This window comes from Nothobranchius furzeri, chromosome 6 (assembly GCF_043380555.1).
Source record: "Nothobranchius furzeri strain GRZ-AD chromosome 6, NfurGRZ-RIMD1, whole genome shotgun sequence".
Classification (NCBI taxonomy): Eukaryota; Metazoa; Chordata; class Actinopteri; order Cyprinodontiformes; family Nothobranchiidae; genus Nothobranchius; species Nothobranchius furzeri.
In genome coordinates, this window is record NC_091746.1 from 63565354 (window position 1) to 63589288 (window position 23935).

The following is a 23935-nucleotide window of genomic DNA, read 5'->3' on the forward strand; positions in this document are numbered from 1 at the left end:
TATATACCATGAAGACAAAACATTCAAACCAACATTCTCACCCAAGGTTCTTGCACTCACTGTGTGAAAGCCAGACGTCAACATTCTTCACTCTGAATAAGTGAAGACTCCACGATGTTATAGTTATAAGTTAAATAATCATATGTGATGAATAAACAAGATGTTTTAATCAAATGTTTGAATAATCTGTGCTTAAATCAATGAATTAGACATGCATATTGTTCTTACAAAGATCCATTTATGTCCCAAATCAGTATGTGTTTGATTTAATAAGTTAGTCATTGTTTACCTCATACATATTACAATAAGATACACATTAAGGTTAAAAACATGTTTTTATCTGTAGGAAGGCGTGGCTCTCTGAGGGATGTTGGTAAATACTCAGAAACGTGTCAAATTCTGATTTGCCAAACTTGGCCAGAAATCATAACAAAGTAGTTTCATAAAACAAGAATTACTTCCCATTTAATTCTGCTTCCAGCTGACCCCGATTCGGCCAAATCGGGAAAGAAGCCTCTTTTGAAACAATGTCCTTTGATCTTAAGTCAAAACCTTTCTCCGACGCTGCAAGTGATTACAGACACAACAGCTTTTCAGAGCTACTTCAACTCGGACATCCACCTTGGACACCTAACCTGCAGACCCCGGGTTGCATCTCATGGCCGGGGAAGCTGAACTCAGAGGAAGCTACTAATCTCTGAGTATTGTGGTTTTGACGTCCGGTGACTTCACCACTCTGACCGCAAACCTCCGGACCGCCGGGAGCAACTCATACAAGGGTATCATAAGCCTGCATGCTGGAGTCTGATGAGGTTTTTATCAATAACTGAATCTCTAGTTTATAACAAACAGCAGGGTTCACGAAACTGTTTTAAAACCTGTAAACTATTTTTCTCCTTGTTTCCGTCGTCTCCATGAATGATTATTAAACGAAAATGTTTTTTTGTCTTTTATTTTGAAAGTCATAGGCTTCTTAGCCAGCCTCAACTCAATTCAATTCAAGTCAAGTTTATTTATTTAGGGCCAAATCACAACAAGAGTCATCTCAAGGCACGTCACACAGTAAACATTCCAATACAGGTCAGTTTATTAAGCCAATCAAATTTTTCCTATATTAATTATTAACGTGACCCACCTGTGTTGTGTAACTAAGAAACATGGATGAGGTGCTGGCAAACTGACTGGAAAATTCTGTGACAAAGCAGAAAGAAAAGACTTGCAAAAGGACTAAAAAGCATGTTAAAAGACTAAAAGGATGTTTGGAGTCCCTTCCTGAAGCATCCAGCCAACGAGGTATTTATTTGTCTTTGTTTTATGCACATTTTTCCTTTTGAGATCATTGTAAATCTTGTGTGCACATTTTCACGGTTTGAAGGAGGTCTTTGGAAGGTCGGAGAAAAGATCAATGACGAAAAGCCAACAATAAATCTGTTTAAAGAACAACTTGCATCTGGTCTGCTTGGAAGGCTCCAACATTAACAAAATAAATAAAAATAAATTTAAATATAAAGTCCCATCAGGTATGTTAGAAATGTCACTAGTAATCCCACGAGTACGCCAGTTTTTGTAATAGGCTGCACAGAAACGGGCATAGTTGCTCACACTGCATTTGACTTTGGAGAGTGAGTAGACCCGTTCAATATGGCTGCGACGCTGCTACGCCTTCCAGCGCCCAAAGGTGCGTCGTACGTATTCATGTCTATGCTGAGAGAAATGACGTCTGGGATTTCCGCATCGCCATGTTGATTTTGCCTGCGTTACGTCAGATTAGTCACAGAGCGGCACGAAGATGGAAAAGAGCTTCAGTTTACGGAGAAAAAGCATCTTGTGAAGTAAGTAAATGCTGTGATGATCATTTTAAAGTGTATTTGATAAACCTACGGGAGTAAATTCATTTTGTTATCACACTCGGTCCTCCCCGGTTTAAGATACTCCTGTGTGGCAGCTAATTAGGCTAATGCTAAGTAGTTCTGTCAGTTTGTTTTAGTAGCAGCTAACGCTAAATAAAAATTGTGCTTTGCCACCCACTGCAGATAGCAGTTAGTTACCACTTGTATTTAAATCCTCTAATTTGAAATGTTTAGTTTCAATAGGAAACAAACTCAGAAGTAATCTGAATATACACACTAGCTTGTTAGCTATGAAGGAATTATTAAGGTCATTGGTTGACCATACAAGAAATCTTCAATATCAATATTTATACAATATATTTATAGAATAGACAAAGAAGACACTACATGGTTAAAACGCCTTAGGTCAAAATGACTTTTAAATTAATATATATTTTTATGGTCCTGATTAGCAACTTTTCTGCAGACGGTCTTTAGTGATTTGTTTGTTCAAACTGACCTTCGTTCATTGATTTCTAGACAAGAGTGTTGCAAATATACACAAATAAGCATCCTTAAAGCATTAATCAGTTTTTTGTTCGATCTAAATATTCAATTTAATTAATTATTAACCAAATCCTAATATCCATCTAGGTCACAGATGTAGAGAAATGATGCTTTTGTTACTGTGGGAAGTTCCAACTGCTAAAAACACATTTCTTCCCCTCTGAGACCAGTGGAGGTGTTTTTCTTTTTACATTAATCATTTTATAAACGAGATCACACTAATCCTCTTCATTTAAAGTAAAAAATTGATAAGATTCCCACATCTGGTCCCGTTTCTAACAGCAGCGATAATGTTAAAAGCAACAAAACTGACATTCTGAAATGTTTTTATTGTCGAGACAGAGGCTATCAGTTTAGAGTTCAAATTCAAACAGCTTGCTGTTCGTATGTTTATGTAGATATTTTACAGGACACACACTCACACATTGTATATTTATTTTTACTGGGCAGAAAGAAGTATGACTAAAGATGCCGCAACCTATTGACTCTGGAACACTTTAGTGGATATTTTTACTTATTTGTTTAACCAGATGAGTCGATTGAAAACTCTTTTACAATGACGATCTGGCCAAGAGGCAGCAGCAACAGATGGACAAACAAGCAAGATAAAAATAAGCTTAAAACAGTTTAACATAACGACTGTTCTGATATATAATATGTACACGCCATCAAAACAGACTTAAACAGTCTTTAAGCACTCAGAGGCAGGCACATTGATCAGAAACTATTGATCATAATGGATTGTTGAAGGTAGATAAAGGGAAGTATGGTGGGGAGTTTCAGTGATATTTGCAGCTCATTCCAGTTGGAAGCAGCAACCTGAAGGCAGGTGTAGGCTTTGGGAATAATCACAGGGATTAAGATACTGGATCGTAAATTGCATTGGTTGTTGGAAATGGTGAGTAATGAGCGTAGATATGATGAGGTTCTACCGATGATTGTTTCCTGCAGAAATGGAGCGATGGCTAGTTAACGAGTGAGTGCAGGTCATGATAATGCGGAGATGAGAATTGTGACATCAACAAGTTATCTCCATGCTGTGTTTTTGTTCTGCTCAGCAACTGAACACAGTTCATTCACCGTGCTGATTGAAATCACCTGGTTTAGTTGCTGAACTGAAGAAAAACACGGCATGGAGATGACTCGATGCCACAATTCCCCATCTCTGACCGCGGTGATAGTGAAAGGGGCACCAGAGACAAATCGGATTGCTGAGTGATAAATGACTGATATGCATCTAATTTAGTAAATTTCCTTTTTGTTTTGACTGCACGTGTTCAAATAAAAACATTGTGAATAGGGATGCACAATATCGGTGCGCCTCTGTCAGTGTGCCCCAGGGCAGCTGTGGCTACATGTTTATGTTTATTTATTTCGCAGACGCTTTTATCCAAAGCGACTTACAATTTATAACCTATAGGGCATGTTGTGATCTGTGGGGGAAACCGGAGTACCCGGAGGAAACCCACGCATGCATGGGGAGAACACGCAACTCCACGCAGAAAGGCCGCAGCCGAGTTTCGAACCTGCAACCTTCGTGCTACGAGGCAACAGTGCTAACCACTGCGCCACCATGCAGCCGTAGCTCATCCCCACCAGTCTGTGATGGATGAATGATGCACTTTAGTGTAAAGCACTTTGGAGTCCTCTGACCCTGAAAGGCGCTATACAAGTGCGGGTCATTTATCAGAACATATGCATCAATATCGGTTGTATCGTAGGAGGAAAACCTGCTGGAAAAACTATTAGTCGAATAAATAAATAAAGCTAGGGATGCACCGATACAATACTGGTATCGGCACCGATACCAATACCAGTATCGGTATCAGTAAAAGTTAACCGGTACCAGGAACTGATACCAATGCAGTTGCTTGAACATGGCTTCACTGTAACTTGTCATTTTTGTTCACCTAATATTTTAGTTTTGTGATGATTTCCATTCGTATATTTTAAGAAGAAGAAACTTTACTTTGTATCTACCTCACAGTTTTTCCTGTTGAAAGCTGAGAAGAAAATAAAATCTGTATTCCAAATCATTGCGTTTTTTTGTGTGGTAGAAGTATCGGTTTTGGTAATCGGTATTGGCGAGTACTCCGATCAAAGTATCTGTATCTTATCGGTTTGGAAAAAAGTGGTATCGTTGCATCCCTAAATAAGGCATTCAAAAATTCAGCTTGCATAATTTCCAGTCTATACAAAATTGGCTGATTTCAGAAGTACATTTTATTTCTATAGCACTTATCACAGACATAGAATCACTAAGTGCTTCACATAGATCAAAACAAAATAAAACAAAGTTTATTGTGTTTATTATTTTTGAGTTCAAAGAAATTCTTTTTGGTTTTTCACCAAATCGTGCAGCTGAAGGTTTTATTTCTACAAAACCTAAATAGCATTGATGTTAGAACCGTCAAACTAAACACCTTGTGGTGTTTTTGGTTTCGTTCACAGGTGAAGCTGTCAAAGAACAAATCCACCGTGACACCATGTTAGTGCAACTCTTCAGGTTTCATGGCCTGCTGGTGGCCTCTCACCCCTGGGAGGTGATCGTGGGAACCCTGGCTGTCACCATCTGCCTCATGTCTATGAACACGTTAGCAACTAGCAACCAGATGTGCAGCTGGAACAACTGTCCTAAAGTGGAAGAGGTTAGCATGTTGTGAATGAGCACAAAGGAAGAAGTTCACCCATTCTAACCATAAGAAATGACCGTTTTCCTACAGGAAGTCCTGACTAGTGACGTCATCATTCTGACGGTGACGCGCTGCATGGCCATTATTTACATCTACTTCCAGTTCAAGAACCTTCTACAGCTGGGATCCAAATATATTCTGGGTTAGTGTGTGTGTTGGTCACTTGGATAAACACACTGTTGATTACATGTGTGGCTGAAATAGTACAACATAACTGGGTTATCTGTTTATTCAGAGCCAATGAAATCTGTACTATCAGCCCTAAAGGAAGGTTGTCTTAGACGTTTTTCAGAGCATGGATAATATCTTTATGTAGTAAAAGTAAATGGTTTTTATTACGTAAACGCAGTTGTCTTCAGATAAGACATAGTGATAACAATGACTTTTGTTCTTTTTTCAGGAATTGCAGGGCTTTTCACAGTGTTCTCCAGCTTTGTTTTCAGTTCAGTGGTCATTCACTTCTTTGGGAAAGAACTAACTGGCCTAAAGTAAGTGTTTTTTATGCAGTATTTAGATTTTGGCAGAGGCTCTGAATGCATCCACCACATGTTTTATATTATAGGAACCTTAGAAAACCTGTTTCAACACCTGTAATTAGAGGTGCTGAAAAAAATCGATTCAAGTCTGAATCGGGATTCTTATTTATAAAGATTCAGAATCAATTCCAAGAACTCAAATATTTATGTTACAGGTTTGAGATGCACTTTTTTGATCTTTGTTAGGAGAGTCAGTACTCTGTTTACTTTTGTGGTCCCATAAATTGAGATGATTTATGTTTGAATCTGCTGATAAGAGGGCACTTGAATGTAATTTTTTCCATACTCAGAAATTTGAGATATTCTCATATTTATTTTCTAAGTTGATAAATGAGTACTCAGGATTACTCATGTAACTTGTTTCTACACATACTTGAAAAGTATTTGACCGTATTACTTTCAAAGCTACTGTTAGGTAACTACAGGTTTGTTATATTTTACAAGGTAAGCAAAAAATAAATGTTGCCTTTTGGTCAAAAGATAGCTTCTGTTTACAGTTTTAGAATCACTTTAGTTTACATTGTAAATTAGCATTTTTGGAGCATGACCAGTTTAAAGTCAAATAAAAATGTCCCATAGTTTAACTAACTTGTACAACAAAGTAGTTAATCCTGGAGCTGACACTCTTTGTTAATACAGATTGTGAATCGATTTAAATAGAGAATCGATTCTGAATCGAATCGGCACCCCACGAATCGGAATCGAATCAAATCGTGAGTTGCTCTAAGATTCACATCCCTACCTATAATCAAACACAACAACACTAAAATGCCGTTAGCCTGTAACAGATGGATAAACTAGTAATGTGTTGGTCAGATGAAGCTGGTGAAATACTCGACGTTTAAGTTGGACGACCGCTGAGTCACGCGTTCGACCGAGCGAAACGGAAAAGTGGAAGTGAAGCTTCCATCTTCTAAAAGCACCAGACTCATGAAGCTTTGAGTTTACCTTTGAGTCTCTTAATTTATTTATTCGTCACATGAGAACTTTTGTTTATCACATTTGACAAGTAAGTATGATTTCTCCTTGCTTTGTCTTTTCACCCCCAGTGAAGCTCTGCCCTTCTTCCTCCTGCTCATTGACCTGTCCAAAGCATGCACGCTGGCTAAATTTGCCCTCAGCTCAAACTCTCAGGTTTGTTCGACGCGCCTGGTCTGTGCGTTTGATGAATCCGAACAGTAACGTCATGCATCCAGGCAGCGTGGGATTGTGCTGTGGAACCATACGATCCTGTGGTTTGTGTGCAGGAGGAGGTGAGGGAGAACATCTCACAGGGCATGGCCATCCTGGGCCCCACGTTCACTCTGGATGCTCTGGTCGAGTGCCTCGTTATTGGAGTCGGCACCATGTCGGGTAACTTCTTTATCTGTAAAAGCAGGAGACGGTTGCTGAATTGTGTTAAAATCACGTTGAAGTAGTTGTTTCTGCCATGTTTTTAGGTGTTCCTCAGTTGGAGATCATGTGCTGCTTTGGCTGCATGTCTGTTCTGGCCAATTACTTTGTCTTTATGACGTTCTTTCCTGCGTGCGTGTCCCTGGTCCTGGAGGTAAGAGGGATGCAAACGCAGCCTGGCAGGATGAAAAGAGTTGTCGGAGTCTAACTTTGCTTTCGTCGGTTTGCAGCTTTCCAGGGAAAGTCGTGAAGGGCGTCCGATCTGGCAGCTGAGCCACTTGGCTCATGTCCTGGCTGAAGAGGAGGATAACAAGCCTAATCCTGTGACCCAAAGGGTTAAAATCATTATGGTGGGAACAGTTTTTATCCTAGGCTGTAGAGCCGTATCTAAAGCAGGCTAAAGAGGGAGTTGTACCTTTTTTTGGTACATTATTGATTGTGGTCTCACTGAGGATGGCTGTCTGATGTTACCTCCTAGTCTCTTGGGTTGGCCTTGGTTCATGCCCACACACGACTAACGGCTGAGAGTTCAGGTGGGAACCACACGGCGGAGGGACCCATGGCTAAGAGAATGGACTCGACCGGTACCATGTGGCCTGTGAAGCTCAGCAGGTAAGGCATCAGAATAAAACGTGGAAGTTATTTAATCCTCTGAAGCCTGCTATGTTTGGTGAAACGCTTCTTCTGTTTAACCCACCAGCTTGGAGCTGGAACACGTGATCACCCTGAGCCTAGCCCTGCTTCTCGCTGTCAAGTACGTCCTCTTTGAGCAGGCGGAGGCAGAGTCCTCGTTGTCTCTCAGGAGTCCAATTAACGTCTCGTCTGTGAAGCAAAAGTCCCGGGCAGCTGAGGACTGCTGCAGGAGGGACGTCTCGGCTGCAAAGCCCCAGAGGACGGCTGGTAGTGTTCTGACAACCGGCGCTGCGTCTGACCACAAACTTGTGCCTGAGGGTGAAACCACCATCACAGGTGGGTGGAGCTTATGCGTGTTTGTTTCAGCATATCCTAAATAAGAGCCGTTTCTACTAAAAGGTGGTTATAAAAAGATCTAGAGCACTTTATTCTTTGTAGATGTAGCTTGTTACAGTTCAGCCTCGTCTCTAAACAAATCTGAAGGCTTCGTACGACTCGTTTCTCTCCCTCCTGATTCTTTTGCCTCAGCAGCGACAGAAACTCTGACGGTGGAAAACGACACGTGCTTTTCTCCAAGTTGCAAGTCAGAGCCTCGATCTATGGAAGAGTGTTTGGCCATCCTCTCAGATCCTCAGGTAACTCGCCTGCTCAGGTCAGACGGAGGCCATGAATCTGGGTTTGTGCTTTTGTCTTTAATCAGTTACTGTGTGATGCTGTAGAGGGGTCCTCGGATGCTTAGTGATGCAGAGGTGATGATCCTCGTGACTTCCTCCAAGATCCTGAACTACAAGCTGGAGGCGGTACTTGAGACTCCAGAGAGGGGTGTGGGCATCAGGAGAGAGATGCTATCGGCTAAACTACCAGGAACCTCAGCGTTAGCCTGTCTGCCTTATAAAGGCTATGACTATTCAAAGGTAGTGATGTCATGTGTACCTGTGAAATTAAAATTCTCTCAGTTAGAAAGTAACTTTGTTATAATCATGTTGAATATTTTTATTCTAGCGTGTGATGTTTACCTCCCTCGTCCTGTAGGTGATGGGCACTTGCTGTGAGAACGTCATCGGCTACATGCCGGTGCCGGTGGGCGTGGCCGGCCCGCTTCTGTTGGACAACAAGCAGTTTTATGTCCCGTTGGCCACAACAGAAGGTTGCCTGGTAGCCAGCACCAACCGAGGATGCAGAGCGCTGTCTGTGAGTGATGATTGTCATGTTCCTGTTGGCGTGCACGTGCGTGTGTGTGTGTGTGTGCGTGCATCCTGCTGACACTGCAGTCCTTCCTGTTCAGCTGAGTGGGGGTTGCAGCAGCAGGATCCTAGCAGACAGGATGACCAGGGGTCCTGTGGTGAGGCTGCCCTCGGCGTGCCGGGCGGCGGAGGTCAAACTCTGGCTCGAGACCTCGGAAGGATTCAGCCTACTGAAAGATGCTTTCGATGAGACCAGCAGGTCAGGAGGAGCGCTGGGATTGGCTGACGCCAACAGTCAAATAAAAACAAGCTTGTGTATTTAAAAAAAAGGCATTTTGTAATATCCCTTTGCACTTTGTAGGTTTGCACGTCTGGAGAAGCTGTTGGTCTGTGTGGCGGGGAGGAACCTCTTCATTCGCTTCCAGTCACAGACGGGTGATGCCATGGGTATGAACATGCTCTCAAAGGTACGCTTAGACTTCCCCACGTAGGATAATACTAATAAAGTTATTGATACTAATCTAGTCTGTTATGTGCTGTGGTTGGGCTTTTTTGGTTAACCAATCCATCAAATTTCATTTATAAAGCACTTTTCATACAAAGACCGCAGCTCTGATCACTTTACAGAATTAAAACCGACCCCGTATAGTCTGCTGGCACGCCGCAGACGAGGGTCCGTGTCATCAGTTAATAAACCTTTTGATGTTGCAACTCTGTTAAAAGTTGACCTTTGGCCTTTAGGATAAACATATACACTCCCTCAAGGTCACTTCCTGATAAGTAGGTTCACTTGGAATGTTTACTTTGTGGTGTCTTAAGACCATTCTTGTTGCGATTTGGCGTTACGTAAATGAACTGAATTGGTTTGAACGTGTCGTCTCCTCCAGGGAACCGAGAAGGCTCTGCAGCAACTCCAGCAGCAGCATCCAGACGTAGAGGTGCTGTCGCTCAGCGGCAACTTCTGCACTGATAAGAAGTCTGCTGCAGTGAACTGGATACTGGGCCGGGGGAAGTCCGCTGTGTGTGAGGCCACTATTCCCGGCAGGGTGGTCAGAGAGGTTAGCACCGGCCCACTTTACGTCTGCGCTTATCCGACACGGTTCTGATGGCTTTGCTTGTGACGTGGAAGGTGCTGAAGAGCAGTACGGCTGCTCTGGTGGATCTGAACATCAGCAAGAACTTGGTGGGCTCTGCCATGGCTGGCAGCGTCGGGGGCTTTAACGCTCATGCTGCAAACGTCGTAGCAGCCATCTACATCGCCTGTGGACAGGTAACGAGTCACTTTAGTGTTTGTTGTGCAGAATCAGAGGGAAAACAGCTGACTCAGATGAGCTTTTATCAGTAAACAGCTCAAACTCTGCGTGACATTTGAGTGGTGTTGATTTGTTGCAACAACAGATAAAGACTAGAGGGTAACAGCTGTGTGGACGGCTTCAGTGTGCAGTGTTAATGACATCATGCGTCTGCATCTTTTGGGAAGATTTACAGAAACAGTTCGACAAAACAAAGTAAGAAGTTTTCAATGGAGCTTTAGAGTGAGAGTGACTATCAGGCAGTGTTGTTGTCAAGTCATCACTCGAGTCCTTAGTGTTCAAGTCCCATAAGATTAGTCTGAATCAAGTCACTAGGTCCTACAGGCCAGGTCTCAAAAATATTCGTCCAGTCCAACCTCTAATTTCAACAATCACGCAAGTTTGCTCCCAGAAAGTTGTGATTTTGTCTGAATTAGCATGTAGCGGTTTCTAATGTTAGCTTGTTGGTCCGATTACTCCACAAATGTCATAACCAAATCTTCCCACGGCCTTTGTACGTGCACAGGTGACATATCGAATGCAGGTTTTATTATTTAGGCACTTGCTGCTGCGTTAGCTCGCTGAGCTGTCCCAGTCGTATCTTCTGTTGTCCTTCTGCTTATTGTTCATCTGGAGTGGCTTCTTCTCCTGACAGAGGGAACATCTGCACAAAGTGTGTCTCTCTCTCTCTCTCTACATGTTAAACCGCAGCTCGCCATATTTACATAAGTCAAAGACCCGAGTACCTACATCCCTGCAGTCATGAGCAATCAGCAATGTAGACACAAACGTTTTATCTAAACTGAAACGGTAATGAGTGAAAATCAAATATGAAAACATCGAGTTGCAGCTGGGTGGAGACGCACCATTGTAAGAAAATACACACATTTTCAGTTGGAGTTGCACTGAACCGGAGCGTGAACCATTTCTGTGACGTTTTCCATAAGACCGAGTCTGAAGACCAGCTTTTCTCTACGGTTCTTCATTTACTTTAGTTTTATTTGTAATTTCATCTCAGATCCTCTTAAGGTCTTTCTCACACTCATTCAAACTAAATGAAGATATGTTCTGGACACTTGTGACAGTTTTCAAACCCTTTAAACTCTGAAAATGTCAATAGAAACGCCCAAAAGTGTTGCACAGACTGAAGTTACACATCTCCACTATCCTCTGGTGTAAAGTCATAAATACATGAGGGATTATACTTGCAGCTGTGACTCGTTAAAGAGCAAGTCATCCCCAAACCAAGTTTTTTTGCTGATAAACTATATAAACGAGTGTCTAATCGTGCTGTAGACAAGCATACACAATAATTTGGCACTTTAGTGCATTTTAGTTAAAACTTTAATTTTCTGCCTAAAACTGTCAGTGTTGTGCCGTCGTCGGGTAAAAACTCTGCACTGCATTTGAATTTAAATCTGCCATCGCTATTGGCTAAGAAGTACAGTGACGTTAGCTGGTACCATATGATGTCACAATGTTATTGTGAGCCTGTGTGTGTGTATTTGTTAGCGGCTCCGCCCTCTCGGTCTGCTAGGCAACAGTATTTGTTGCATTTTTCAAACAGGAAGTGGGAGTGGAGTAATACACTGGTAGGGGGTGATCAAATTTTTTTTCTGATAAACTATATAAATGTGTCTAATCGTGCTGCAGACACGTGTAGTCAATAGTTTTGCACTTTAGTGCATTTTAGTTAAAATTTGAAATTTCTGCCTAAAACTGTCATTGTTGTGCTGTCGTCACAAGCAAGTCACCTCCTACCAGAGTATTACTCCGCTCCCACTTCCTGTTTGAAAAATGCAACAAATGCTGTTGCCTAGCAGACCGAGAGGGCGGAGCCGCTAGCAAATACACACAGGCTGTGTTAGAGATGAGCCAGTTCTGCGCAGATTAGACCACCGGTGATCGGCGCGCAGTGCATGCCGGTTAGATTTGTATCCGACTTAATGCCAACTTGCTCTGAAGTCATGCATACGTAGGCAACGATAACCTCGTGAGATCAAGGCAGCCACAGATTTTGGAGCAAGGCGCTGCAGTTGCTCTCCCTCGGCTGCAAAACCTAGGGCATGACAGGAAACGCCTGGCTCTCACCTGATCTAAGATCTGATTGGTTCATATTTTGATCCAAACATCCGGTGGTAGAACATGAAATGTTAGTTGGTCACATGTATTCTGTAAATCATGTTATGTTGATGATGACAACTATATAGGCCATAAAGAGAAATGTGTTTTGTGTTCTTTTGTCACGTTTCCTATGAGCACACTAAACCTACAGCTGATAACCTTTACTTATTATTACAGTCATGTTTTCATATACAATATATGATATCCACAAGCACGTGAGGATGTGTTTCTGCTGCTAACAGGCACCAGAATTAAAATTGAAAATTAAACAAGTGTGAATGCTAACGCGATATCTTCAGCCATCGTCCCCCCCGAGCTACACAAGCAGGAAATTGTGTCCGAATTAAACACCGGCTTTCAGCCACTCCCCCTGCTGCTTCCGTCTGCTCTTGTCTGTTTTCCAGGCGAGGCGCAGATCAACTCGAACATGGCCACACACACAGGCTCACAACATTGTGACATCATATGGTACCAGCTAACGTTCTAGGGTACCTCTTAGCCAATAGCGTTGGCAGATTTAAATTCAAATGCAGTGCAGAGTTTTTACCTGACGACGGCACAACACTGAGTTTTAGGCAGAAAATAAAGATTTTAACTAAAATGCACTAAAGTGCAAAACTATTGACTACACGTGTCTGCAGCACGATTAGACACACATTTATATAGGTTATCAGGGAAAAAAATTGATGTGAGGGTGACTTGCTCTTTAAACACAACAATGTTGCTTAGGGTTCATTTTACAGCAGGCCTTTCAGTTATAAGCCTGTGCATTTATAATGGATTTATTTATAATTATTATTTAATGTCCACATGAGCGGGTTCAAATAAAACGTTTTATTTAGGGTTTTAATTACATTGTTGTTATGTCAGTGATATTCATGGTTTTGTAACTGATTTGTTGCAATTCTTTGATTTTAGTGAGGTTAGCACACATGGTAGCCATTAATGCTACGGTTCTGATTATTGACATACTTGTTTGTTTCGGTGTTTTCCTCAGTTTCGATTCTGACCAAGAACCTTTATTTTAGTGATTCCCTGGTTTGAGTATTTTAGGAATCCTGAAATGATCTAGTTGTTGTTTTAGGATCCAGCTCAGACCGTCGGGAGCTCCAGCTGCATCACTCAGATGGAGGCCACCGGTCCAAATAGGGAGGATTTATACATCAGTGTCACTATGCCCTCGATAGAACTGGGAACAGTGGGAGGAGGAACCAATCTGCCCCCGCAGCAGGCCTGTCTACAGGTACGGGCTGGGTTAAGGGTTTGTACCAGCATTATAGTCCAATCCTCAACCATTTTACTGCATGTAGTTGTTTTGAAGGTGGTTTAATTAAAAATCTCATGAACATGTTGAAGAGCTTAAAGCGGTTTCAAAAAATACAGATTAGCCCTTAGCTCATCAGCGCCATTACCCTTAACTAGGACTCCAAAGTGCTTTACACTACATCATTCACACACACATTCACCTGCTGGTGATGATGAGCTACGATGTAGTCACAGCTGCCCAGGGGCACGCTGACAGAGGTGGTTATAAATGTTTTTATCACAAAAAGACAAACCATGGGGATTTTTATCATTTCCCCCAAAATGAACTAAACTGGACTTTACTGCGTTGTCTTCAGATGCTCGGTGTTACGATGCCCAACCAGCCAGGCGAGAATGCCCGTCAGCTGGCTCGTGTCGTCTGTGCCACGGTTCTGGCAGGAGAGCTGTCTCTGATGGCCGCTCTAGCTGCTGGACACCTCGTCAAGAGTCACATGACTCACAACAGGTTAGCTGCTTGTTCAGTTTTCTTTCGAATGGTTTTGTTGTGGATTCATGACTTTGGTGTGCCATTTTCTCCTCTAGATCTAAAACAAACCTGCCAGAGATGGCTGTATCTGATTCCCAGGCGACTGCGTGACCTTAAAGCTGACCTCTGCTTGTGCTGCATCACCTCCCACAGCTAATAAACACAGCTGGACTCTGACCTGATTTGTTACAGTTACATTGTGCCATCTGACATGCCAATACAGGTACTGATCCTTTCCCCTAGCAGAGTTGTTAATAAGTGTTGAGAATATGGTGCCTCTTTAGGGTCAAAAGCCAAACGCAAAGAGCTTGTTTAATTAAAAAAAAAAAAGGAAAAAAGGTGACCAGAAATCAGATCTTGTAACGGGTTTAATTTGTTTGCCAAAAGTCTGACTGTTGATGTGAATTATTGTTGGTTTAGTTCCTGAATGTGTTTTTCTCAGTATTCATGTTCTTGAGCCCCCCTCTAAACGGAGGCTGCTGTATACTGTGTATACTCTAGAATGGCCATGGTGGCTGCTCTTCTTGGTTTGGATCATGGTGCGGTAGCGTCACATTCTGATCTGCTTCAGGTTTTCATTTGAAGTTAAAAAAAAAAAAGCTAAAAAAAATTTGAAGCCGTTTGATAGGTAAGTATTAGAAAGGCTTCTGATCCCACTCATCCTTGTATGATCTTCAGAAGTGACCTTATGCGCAGTATGTGAACAAGATTTATGGTAAAATATTCAATTCAGAGGATTTGCTTAAATGCTTGTGCACCTATTTAAATAAACACTACCTTCCTACTTGAGTTTGTCTTTCTGTAAAGAAGCAAATAGAGTCAAAGATGGAAAACTAGAGCGAACATTTATTTATTTCACTTTGAAAACGGGGCAGAAGAGAGGCCACGTGAGCTCATTTAGATGATCCCACAGAATTTGAAGTAATTAACAAAAAAAGGTTTACGTACATTCAGATGTATAACTCATGTTGGAAACACTCGTTTTAGATGAGAGCTTAAATCTGGCATCGTTCCACTTAGCTGGAAGGCTGAGCATCATCTGGCTTCATTTAGTCTCCTTTAGCAACAAAACCAAAGGCTGATGACAACCTAGAGGTCTGGCAGAACAAAGGAAAAAGTGCAGAAAAACTAGAAGGCTGTAGTTTCACACCATTCTGACTAAAACTTACACACACTAAACTCGTGGAAAATACACAATCATGTATTAATGTTTTTAAATGATGGGGGAAAAAAAACTGGTACTGGTAGCTGTCAGGCCACATGTAACTAATTAAATACTGACAAAAACTGGATGATGAACTGAAACTTAACCAGAAATCTTAATACTGGAATTTGTAAAACAATCCTGTCAGCCATCTGGGAGCAAAAAACAAACCTCATTGTTAATTCAGCAGTAAAAATCATTCTAAATGAAATGGAGAAGACTTACGAGGATAAAACATTGGTAACTAGAACACAGCCATGAGGCACTTCACCACCTTCACCCCATCTGGAGCTACGGTTTCCTACAACACTAAGGCATCCGGGCTAAGCTTGCAGACCTTCAGCACAAACGGAACTATTTACAGGTGATTAAAATGTCAGAAATATTAACGTCAACACTGAGAATGAACAAAAAGCTAACTTTGTACATTTCAGATGATCTGATTGGTCCTCCTTCACCACCGGTATCAGGTGGATTCATCAGAGGAACACATAACAGACAGCTCTGTGGGCCTAACGACAGGGAAATATGAGCAGCTTCAACGAAGGCTTGAAATGAACAAAAAGAAAAAAAAAACGTGAAATATATATTTTAGTCTAAAATCTACGGTTTTAAATCTTTTTTACAAATTTCTTACAGTTCGTACTTACATGTAAATGTCTGCCTAAAGGGAGGAAGAACCTGAACGTCTGCCTCCTGATGCAGCATCAGGAGCTGCTGGGGAACGCTAACCCAAACTGAAGCGTGGTGAAAGAATTATACCAAATAAAAAATGCCGACTATTTGGGTCGGGGATTAACTCGATTCCTCCACCCGGGTAAAGTGGTACGTTCCTGTCTTTTTGTGTCAAAGCAGCTGCTGTTCTTCAGGTCGAGGGTCCTCCAAGCTTCAGATGCAGCTCTGTCCTCGTCTCCTCTTCCTGTGAAAAACAAAAAAAATTGTTTACGTTTTATTCTGAAGCTTGTTTACTCAAACAACAGAAGAAGCTGCTAATGGGGAAGAGGAAAACGTGTCACCTGTAAGTCTCAGAAGAGAATTGGCTTGCCGGCAGTTTTCTCTTGCACATATGAGGTGAAGCGCTTGAGGAATTTGGGATATTCCCTCTTAGCTACAGCCCTGAGCACGGAGGCAGGAGCCCACCCTCCTGGATTCACTGTAAACAAACACTGAACATGTCAAATTTGGCCTCAACATCTAAAATTGTGCGACGTTCTGTTGATTCTTCCTCACTAGCTTCTCCATGTTGCTCTACAGGACCCCATGATTAACTTATTATTTTTCTTTCTTCCTTCACATTTTTAATCTAGATGTTTTCTTTTATCACAATATATATATATATATATATATATATATATATATATATATATATATATAAATAAACGTTCTTGTGAAGTGCGTTGTGATTTTTATCTTGAAGCGTTGTATTAAAAATAGTTTCTTGGTGTAAAAATTTACTCAAGAACCATTTTGTGTTTGCTAAGATCCTTTAGCTGTGGCGGTTCAGAGGAAATTTGTGCTTGGGGGTGGGGGTCCCCCTCAAGATGTGATGACAGGAAAGCATTCGGTTTTTAATTTCTAAAGGCTAGCTTTGATTAAAACTATGTGGGTGTGGTCCTGCTTACTGCTCCACACACAATCATGGAGATCATATAAACATCAAATAACTGATTCTAACGAAACATATAAGAAAAAAGACTATCATATTTCAACACAAAGTAGCGCGAGAGGCCGACATCTGGACATAAATGATCCTAGGTGTTTAAAGCAGGTACCCAAACTAACCACTGGGGGTATTATTTTTAAAAGCATGCTTGCCATAGTTAAAAGTTAAGTTAAAGTCCCATTAGTTGTCACGCACACAGGTGTGTGTACGAAATTTATTCTCCGCATTTGACCCATCCCCTGGGGGAGCGGTGAGCTGCAGACAAGCCGCGCTCGGGAACCATTTGGTGGTTTAACCCCCCAATCCAACCCCTTAATGCTGAGTGTCAAGCAGGGAGGCGTTGGGTCCCATTTTTTCAAAAACTTAGGTATGACCCGACCAGGAGTCGAACCCCTGATCTCCCAGTCTCAGGGCGGATACTCTACCACTAGGCCACTGAGAAAGGTAAGTAGTCACTGATGTATGCTATATTAATGTATAAATCACTAAGTCATGCCCATCTACTTCCAGACCGGAAGAACAAAAAAGCAAATGCAATTGAACGGGGCTAAAAATGCTATGTTCTAACTCTGCTTGTTATGAGCCATGGATTTCACATTTAAGAAGCATTTTGATAACAACAAAGCACGTATTTCCCAAGGTGGGAGAAGAGATGTCATTTTAAATTTTGTGTGAAAATCCGTCCAGGACTACAAATGCGCTTCACCAAAGTGACGTCGTCGTACCAGACACGCCGATAAGCAAGAGGGTAAAATGGCTGTAAGTTCAGTGAACTTAAAATCAGTCTTTCAGGAGGAAATAACCACCATAAATGTCGTCATGTGGCAAGTAGCAGCTATGCTAAGAGAGGAGATTCCACGGTGACGTCGTATATGGGATGTACCGACGTCAGATTTGTCGTCAGGCTAATTACGAACTTTTACAAGCTGATAAATCTCAAAGTATGTGACAGGCGTGGTCGAAACACCCATCATTAGTTTTTACTTACATTGCAGTACAACATGTGTGATCCAGGGCGTAAGGCAACGCGGATTAGAAAATGGCGTTTTTAGCCCTGTTGACTTGCATTAATTTTTTCGTTCTTCTGGGACCCGTGAGCCAAATGGAAAGGGAGGAAACTAGGCTCCAGTTTTCTCCCCTCTGATTGGCCGGAAGAGCTCTCCTACGATTGGCTATTTTTGGTTGGCGCTAACAGCCTTCCCTCGCTAAGTGCAGACTGTCCTCCGGCCACCAACGGAGTAGCCGTTTGGGAGAGTTAGCGCTCTAATAACCATTTTCTCCTGTTTTGTTTATTTTATTATTTAAAAAAGAAAAACGTAAAAAGTGAACTTCTAATAAATCTTGTTGCATTTATCACACTGTAAGACTTATTTTATATCTGTTGGCTCTCAAGCATTGAGGTTATCTTATTAAAGCAGAGTACATAGGATAAACATACGTGTGCCTTACCTGGGTATGAAATAGAATGAAACCATGCAGCAGGTCTGTTTCTCTTTTAGAATGATGAAAAGTGGTGAAACTACGTCTAATCATGATTCGCTTTGATTAAATAACACATTTAATCACGTGATGAGAGACATGCTCCACCATGCAAACAGCCTTAACCTATTAAAGTGGCCAACAGATATAGAGTCAGTCTAACTGTGATAAATGAAACAAGAATTATTACAAGTTCACATGTTACATTTTTCAGGTTTTTTTTTAAATAAAAGAAACAGAAAAAAAAAACAATTTTGAAAAACAGGACTAAATGTTTTTTTTTTTATAACCGTTCAAAAGTTTACATTTTCTAGATCTGGCTGCAGACCCGATGCTGCAGACATAAAATCTGCACTTAGTGAGGGAGGACAGTTTGCGGTTACATGAAACAGCCACAATCGTAGGTGAGCTATTCCAGCCAATCAGAGGCGAGAAAGGCCGGATCTTCCTTTGACATCCTATCATACCAAATTTGGCTTGCTGGAGAGGAGGACACACTGCAGATACACACCATTGGCTACATAGGTGATTTTACACAGGATGTTGTCCCTGCTGATCTCTTTGTCGCCCTCTGGTGGACTGACCAGCGTCTGACAGATCATGGCGATGTTGATTTTGGCACGAACACATCTGCTGGTTGGCTGTGCACAGGAAGACCACAGATCCTTAAAAACGGATTTCTTATTCAGCGCTGGACATTTTAGAAGGATCCCAGTTCTCACCTGAGCGTCGTTGTGATCAACTGAGAAGTTACAGACCAGCCACGTGTCTGGGTCGCTCTCATTGTTGGCCACCATCTTCCTCATAGCAGACAGGTACAACACGTCCCTCTGAGATGCAGGCCACACCCGCTGCAACACAGGTCAACGAGGTCGCGTGATTCAGTTTGTGATGTTTAGTCATCCAGCAGCTTGTTCTGGTACCTTCAGAGACCTTCTGCAGATGGACTGCAGCTCTTTACCTTGTGTGTCTGATAGACGATGACGGCGTTGTCTGACAGCGTCTCCAGGACGTTGAAGTTTTCAATGGTAGCTATAAAGAATTACATAAAAAATAAACGTGAATGAAATCATCACTACTGATTGTGAGACCAGTTGCCCTAAAAGCTGTGTCCAGGGGCAGCATCCTTGTGAGGACCTATCCTACGTAGGCGGGATCTTCCTCGACCACTAAGAGCAGCTGTGAATCTGGACGGTCTAGCCTTCATAGTTATTCCTGTGCCTTCCTGAGCATATGTTGCCTGGCAACCGTGATGGCAACAAACAGATGCCAGAACTAAACTTTGCACTAATACACAAAGAAATGAGACCCATCATACTAGCTTGATTAGGATTTTTCTTATTTTTGATTAAAATATATATTTAAAACACAAATAAGCATAAAAGCCTGAGAAGGCAACTGCTTTAAGCTTTGATGTGTTGTACTGAGAGATATTAAAATCGCCATGTGGGGAAATGAGGACGTGTTTCGAGTAACATTTAAATTCAGACGGCCTTGTTGCCATGCTGTGATGTAATCGTCCTTAAAATGTGCACTCAGAGGGCTGCAGTTCCTGGATTTAGACACAGATCTATCTATTCAAGGTTATCAGGAATTAAAAATCAATGAATAGGCATTTTAATTTGCCTATCACTTTTCTTTGTCATCAATCAGAATCAGATCAAATCCGCATCAGCAGCTCAGAGCTGTAGAAGAGCCCGTTATTTGCAAGCTTCCCACAGAAACCTAGACCAAAGATCTGAACTATTCCTTTAGGACAGGGGTCCTCAATTATAATGCTGCTGTTTGGATCGCTGGCTGTAATGCACATAACACACAAGCTTGCAATATAAAGCAGGACAACACCTGTCCCCCTCCAGCTCGGCTGTGTGACTGCACTAACCTGTCCTGTGTGACCCTCACCATATAACCCTCATGTCCATGCTGTTTCTGGAGGAGCAGACAGGAGACAAGATCTCCTGTAACTTAAAATGAACCAAAGCTTCCTCCCAGTTTCTCTTTAAGCTGAATTTAACATCATTTTATCTTCATGAAACAAAAGAATAAAGTGGAACAAGAACTTCTATCTTCTATTTCTCTCTCCTTTTAACTTCTCTGTGTCCCTAAATAAGACAGGTTACGCTGCAGCCGCCGTCACTCACCCCGCTCCCTCCCCAAGACCGGACCTCCTGACATCACAGCACTCGGTCTGACTGAGCGCTTCCAAGAGAAACAATAATGAAATTATGAAAATAATAAGTTGTGTTTGGAGGAGCGTCCTCTGATCCTCTGTGTTGTGTGAGCAGACAATCTCCCTCTTTCTCGATCTCTCTCTCTGTCGCTGATCGAGCGAGCGGAGCGCGCCACGCGACAACCCGCTCAATTAACATAATTTACGGCCCAAATCCAACAAAACCGATCGAGCTGATTCGGTTCGGTCTCAGGTTATAACTCTAGCGCTCAGCCCTGCAGTACCACATAAAGGCAGATGAAAGTTTCCTACCCGGTAAATGTGGAGAACACCGCTCTGACAGATGTGGATGCTGCGCTGGTGCCGCCGTTAAAATAACACAACTACATTCCACTATAACTGATTATGGTACTCTTCTATGATGCAAAATCGTTTATTCCCGCATCTCATGCATTGATTATTTGATTATTTTCCTCAGCTATATCCTACACCTCCCGGTCGGGGGTGGGGGTGGGGGGTGCGCGCGGGATTTGGGGGCCACAAAGACGAGGTCAGACACCTACTTTCCCAGTCGTTGCGGTACGTTGTGTCCCAAAAGTAGTGGCAGATCTCGTGACCGGTCACCCCCTTCACTGAGTGAGTAGCCTTCAACGGGTCCAGTACAATCCCGTTCTCCTCCACTTCTCTCCTGTATACCTGTGTCACAGGTGTAAGGTGTAAAACCACACCTTCTAAACGTTTGCTTGTATTTACGGGTTGAAAAGCAAGACTTCTACCTTCATTTCTCCCTCCTCTACAACAAGCTGCCAGTTAGCATCCCCGCCGACGTCCTGCAGGGAGTAGGTCATGTGATTCTGCACCATCTCCTCCACCTACGACACAATGGGACAGAGAAGGTGAAATATCGATTAGATAATGAGTTTAAAAAGTTACTCAAGTCCCAGACGGTGAGGGGTGATGAGAACCAAACTGGAAACCAGTTTAAACCAATCTCCATCAGCAGAAACACAGAAAAACAGGCAGTGCCTCTGCTGTCATCATAACACAGGAAATACTAATGATGATATGATAGAAAACCAGTGTGTGCACTAACTGGACTAAACATTTGTTTTCAGTATCATTTCAACGTGTTTTTGGTAGAAATGACTGGATTTGCGTGTTTTCTGTTCAAATTCACGGCAGAAGCCCGAGTGTTGCGTCGGCTCTAACAGAGCAGCGCTGATGCGCCGCATCAGTTCATGTGTGAAGAGCTGCTCTGTCTGGTCGGACCAGACAGGTGAGCGCTGCCTCCACAGACTGAAACAGGAAGTTGGCATATGCCCACTGTCTGTTTTATTCCACATGTGCCTCACTGATGGGGGGGGTGCTGAGCCCACAGACACAGGTGCACAGTGCGTTCTCTTTTACGTACAGGGCGGGGGGGTGGTGTCCACAGCTCTGGAACAGTGAACCAGTTTAAATTTGCTCGGAGTAAATGGAAGGCGATGGCTCAAAACTAAACTGGATTTTCAGTCAGAACAGGAGATATTGGAGGATGCGGATGTCAGGTGCACAGACTTCAGAAACAAATGAAGGTAAGATCAAACATGGGTCACAAGAGAGCTCCTCCAAGAAAAATAATTCATGTTTAAAAGTTAAAAATGACCAAATATTAAATATTCCTTTCCTGATTGTGTTTTGTTGAATAGCCTGGAATTGATTAAAGCAGAATTAAAAACTTTTAAAGGTCAAAATGAAAATACAAGCTTCTATCTATCTGTATGACTCCAGAGCAGGCAGTGCCTCCCCAGTTATGAACCTCACTGTGAACACAAAGAGCTGAGCTGTGTGCTCTGCTGCCCACAATCACCTCCTCCCTGGAAAACGATGAGTCACTCGGCCCGTTTGGCTCAGAAGCAGCAGCTGGGATTCAGCATTTTCTTCCTGGCAGTTAGCTACACGTTAGCCACACCTTAGCTACACGTTAGCCACACCTTAGCTACACGTTAGCCACACCTTAGCTACACGTTAGCCACACCTTAGCTACACGTTAGCCACACATTAGCTAGTCGTTAGCTACTCCTTAGCCACACGTTAACCACACCTTAGCAAGTCGTTAGCTACTTCATAGCTACACGTTAACCACACCTTAGCAAGTCGTTAGCTACTCCTTAGCTACACGTTAACCACACCTTAGCTACACCTTAGCCAGTTGTTAGCTACATGTTAGCCACATCTTCGCCACACATTAACCACACCTTAGCTAGACGCTAGCCACACCTTAGTCGCACATTAACCACATCTTAGCTAGTCGTTAGCCACACCTTAGCCGCACGTTAACCACACCATAGCTATTCGTTAGCTACTCCTTAGCTATACGTTAGCCACTCTTTAGCTATACGTTAGCCACTCCTTAGCTATACGTTAACCACACCGTTAAACCACACCGTTAAACCACACCTTAGCCACACCTTAGCTACACGTTAACCACACCTTAGCTATACGTTAGCCACACGTGTCGCGAGTCCTGCAACTGTAACACGAACAGCTCTAAGTACTTTAGTAATAGTACTTACCAAGGAGTATTTAGGGTTATTGGTCTCCTTGAATTTAACAAGAAGTCACTAAATTTCCCAGCCATTGACCAAACAACAAATTCTCACCAGTTAGAGATATTCCAGCCATTCTGAACGGCGTTTATTTTCATTAGGGTTTAAATGTCTACCTGCTGTTGAAGGTTTCCTGAATGGCCTCAGTTCAGGGAAATAGTTTAGCTTGCATGAGCTAACAGCTAATCTGAACATGGAAACACTTGTAAATGGCTGAACTACCCCTTAAACAACCCCTATAACAGCTGCAGAAGCCTCCACCGCCGTGTGAATGTGGCATTGAGTTTACACAGATCAAACAGATGATTGACAGGCTGAACCTGGACAGGAAGTTACCTCTGTGCTGAATCTGTGGACATCTTTTGGACGGGCCCTGACTACCTCACTATGAGGCTAAAAGAAGGATGAGAGAAGAGGAGATTGATGGATCGAAAATGTATAAAAAGACAAAATTAAAATTAAAAACTGGGAAGTAATGGAAGACGGACAGATAAAAACAGCAGTTTGAGAAATTAGCCCAGACCTTCTCAGAAAATCTGTGTGAGCCGGAGCAGGAATAAACATCTTCAGGGGGAAGAGGACTGGACCGCTGGATCCTTGTCTTCCCTGTCTGAGACTAAACATAAACAATAGAGACGATTTTGTTTATAAACATCAATCTAAATGACATCACAGATTTCTGGATTCTCCCGCTCACCTGTTCCTCGATTTTATCTTGTCTGTCCAGAGCCGCTTCCACAGCATCGAAGAACTCGTCCTCGTTGATCAGGCTGTTTGGGCCTTCCTGTA

General features: G+C 42.4%; 2 protein-coding genes across 5 annotated transcripts in view; one reads left to right on the forward strand and one right to left on the reverse strand.

Annotated features, from left to right (window-relative positions):
• Window positions 1-1712: 1712 nt before the first annotated feature.
• On the forward strand, window positions 1713-14826 carry LOC107374826 (3-hydroxy-3-methylglutaryl-coenzyme A reductase). 3 transcript variants are annotated; one of them, XM_015943105.3, is made up of 20 exons: window positions 1713-1832; window positions 4848-5044; window positions 5120-5231; window positions 5490-5577; window positions 6675-6759; window positions 6873-6978; window positions 7065-7171; window positions 7248-7367; window positions 7496-7629; window positions 7718-7986; window positions 8179-8285; window positions 8370-8564; window positions 8683-8841; window positions 8936-9093; window positions 9196-9301; window positions 9722-9892; window positions 9964-10104; window positions 13335-13493; window positions 13873-14021; window positions 14099-14826. In XM_015943105.3, the coding sequence occupies exons 2-20, from the start codon at window positions 4883-4885 to the stop codon at window positions 14151-14153; spliced, it is 2583 nt and encodes an 860-aa protein (XP_015798591.1). In that variant the 5' UTR covers window positions 1713-1832; window positions 4848-4882; the 3' UTR covers window positions 14154-14826. The 3 variants fall into 3 exon arrangements, with proteins under 3 accessions (XP_015798591.1, XP_054600499.1, XP_054600498.1); XM_054744524.2 differs by having other exon boundaries at window positions 8182-8285; XM_054744523.2 differs by lacking the exon at window positions 1713-1832 and adding an exon at window positions 3226-3294.
• Window positions 14827-15252: 426 nt separating this feature from the next.
• LOC107374827 (ceramide transfer protein) overlaps window positions 15253-23935 on the reverse strand; it is a 36682-nt gene continuing 27999 nt past the window's right edge. The window contains exons 10-19 of one of the 2 annotated variants that reach the window (XM_015943106.3): window positions 23844-23930; window positions 23670-23762; window positions 23483-23539; window positions 21335-21430; window positions 21122-21254; window positions 19350-19420; window positions 19111-19239; window positions 18900-19029; window positions 16263-16399; window positions 15253-16165 (exon numbers count right to left, since the gene is read on the reverse strand). In XM_015943106.3, the coding sequence (XP_015798592.3) occupies window positions 16272-16399; window positions 18900-19029; window positions 19111-19239; window positions 19350-19420; window positions 21122-21254; window positions 21335-21430; window positions 23483-23539; window positions 23670-23762; window positions 23844-23930 (924 nt within the window). In that variant the 3' untranslated portion in view covers window positions 15253-16165; window positions 16263-16271. The remainder of the gene's footprint in view (window positions 16166-16262; window positions 16400-18899; window positions 19030-19110; window positions 19240-19349; window positions 19421-21121; window positions 21255-21334; window positions 21431-23482; window positions 23540-23669; window positions 23763-23843; window positions 23931-23935) is intronic. The other variant, XM_015943107.3, reaches the window with a different exon arrangement.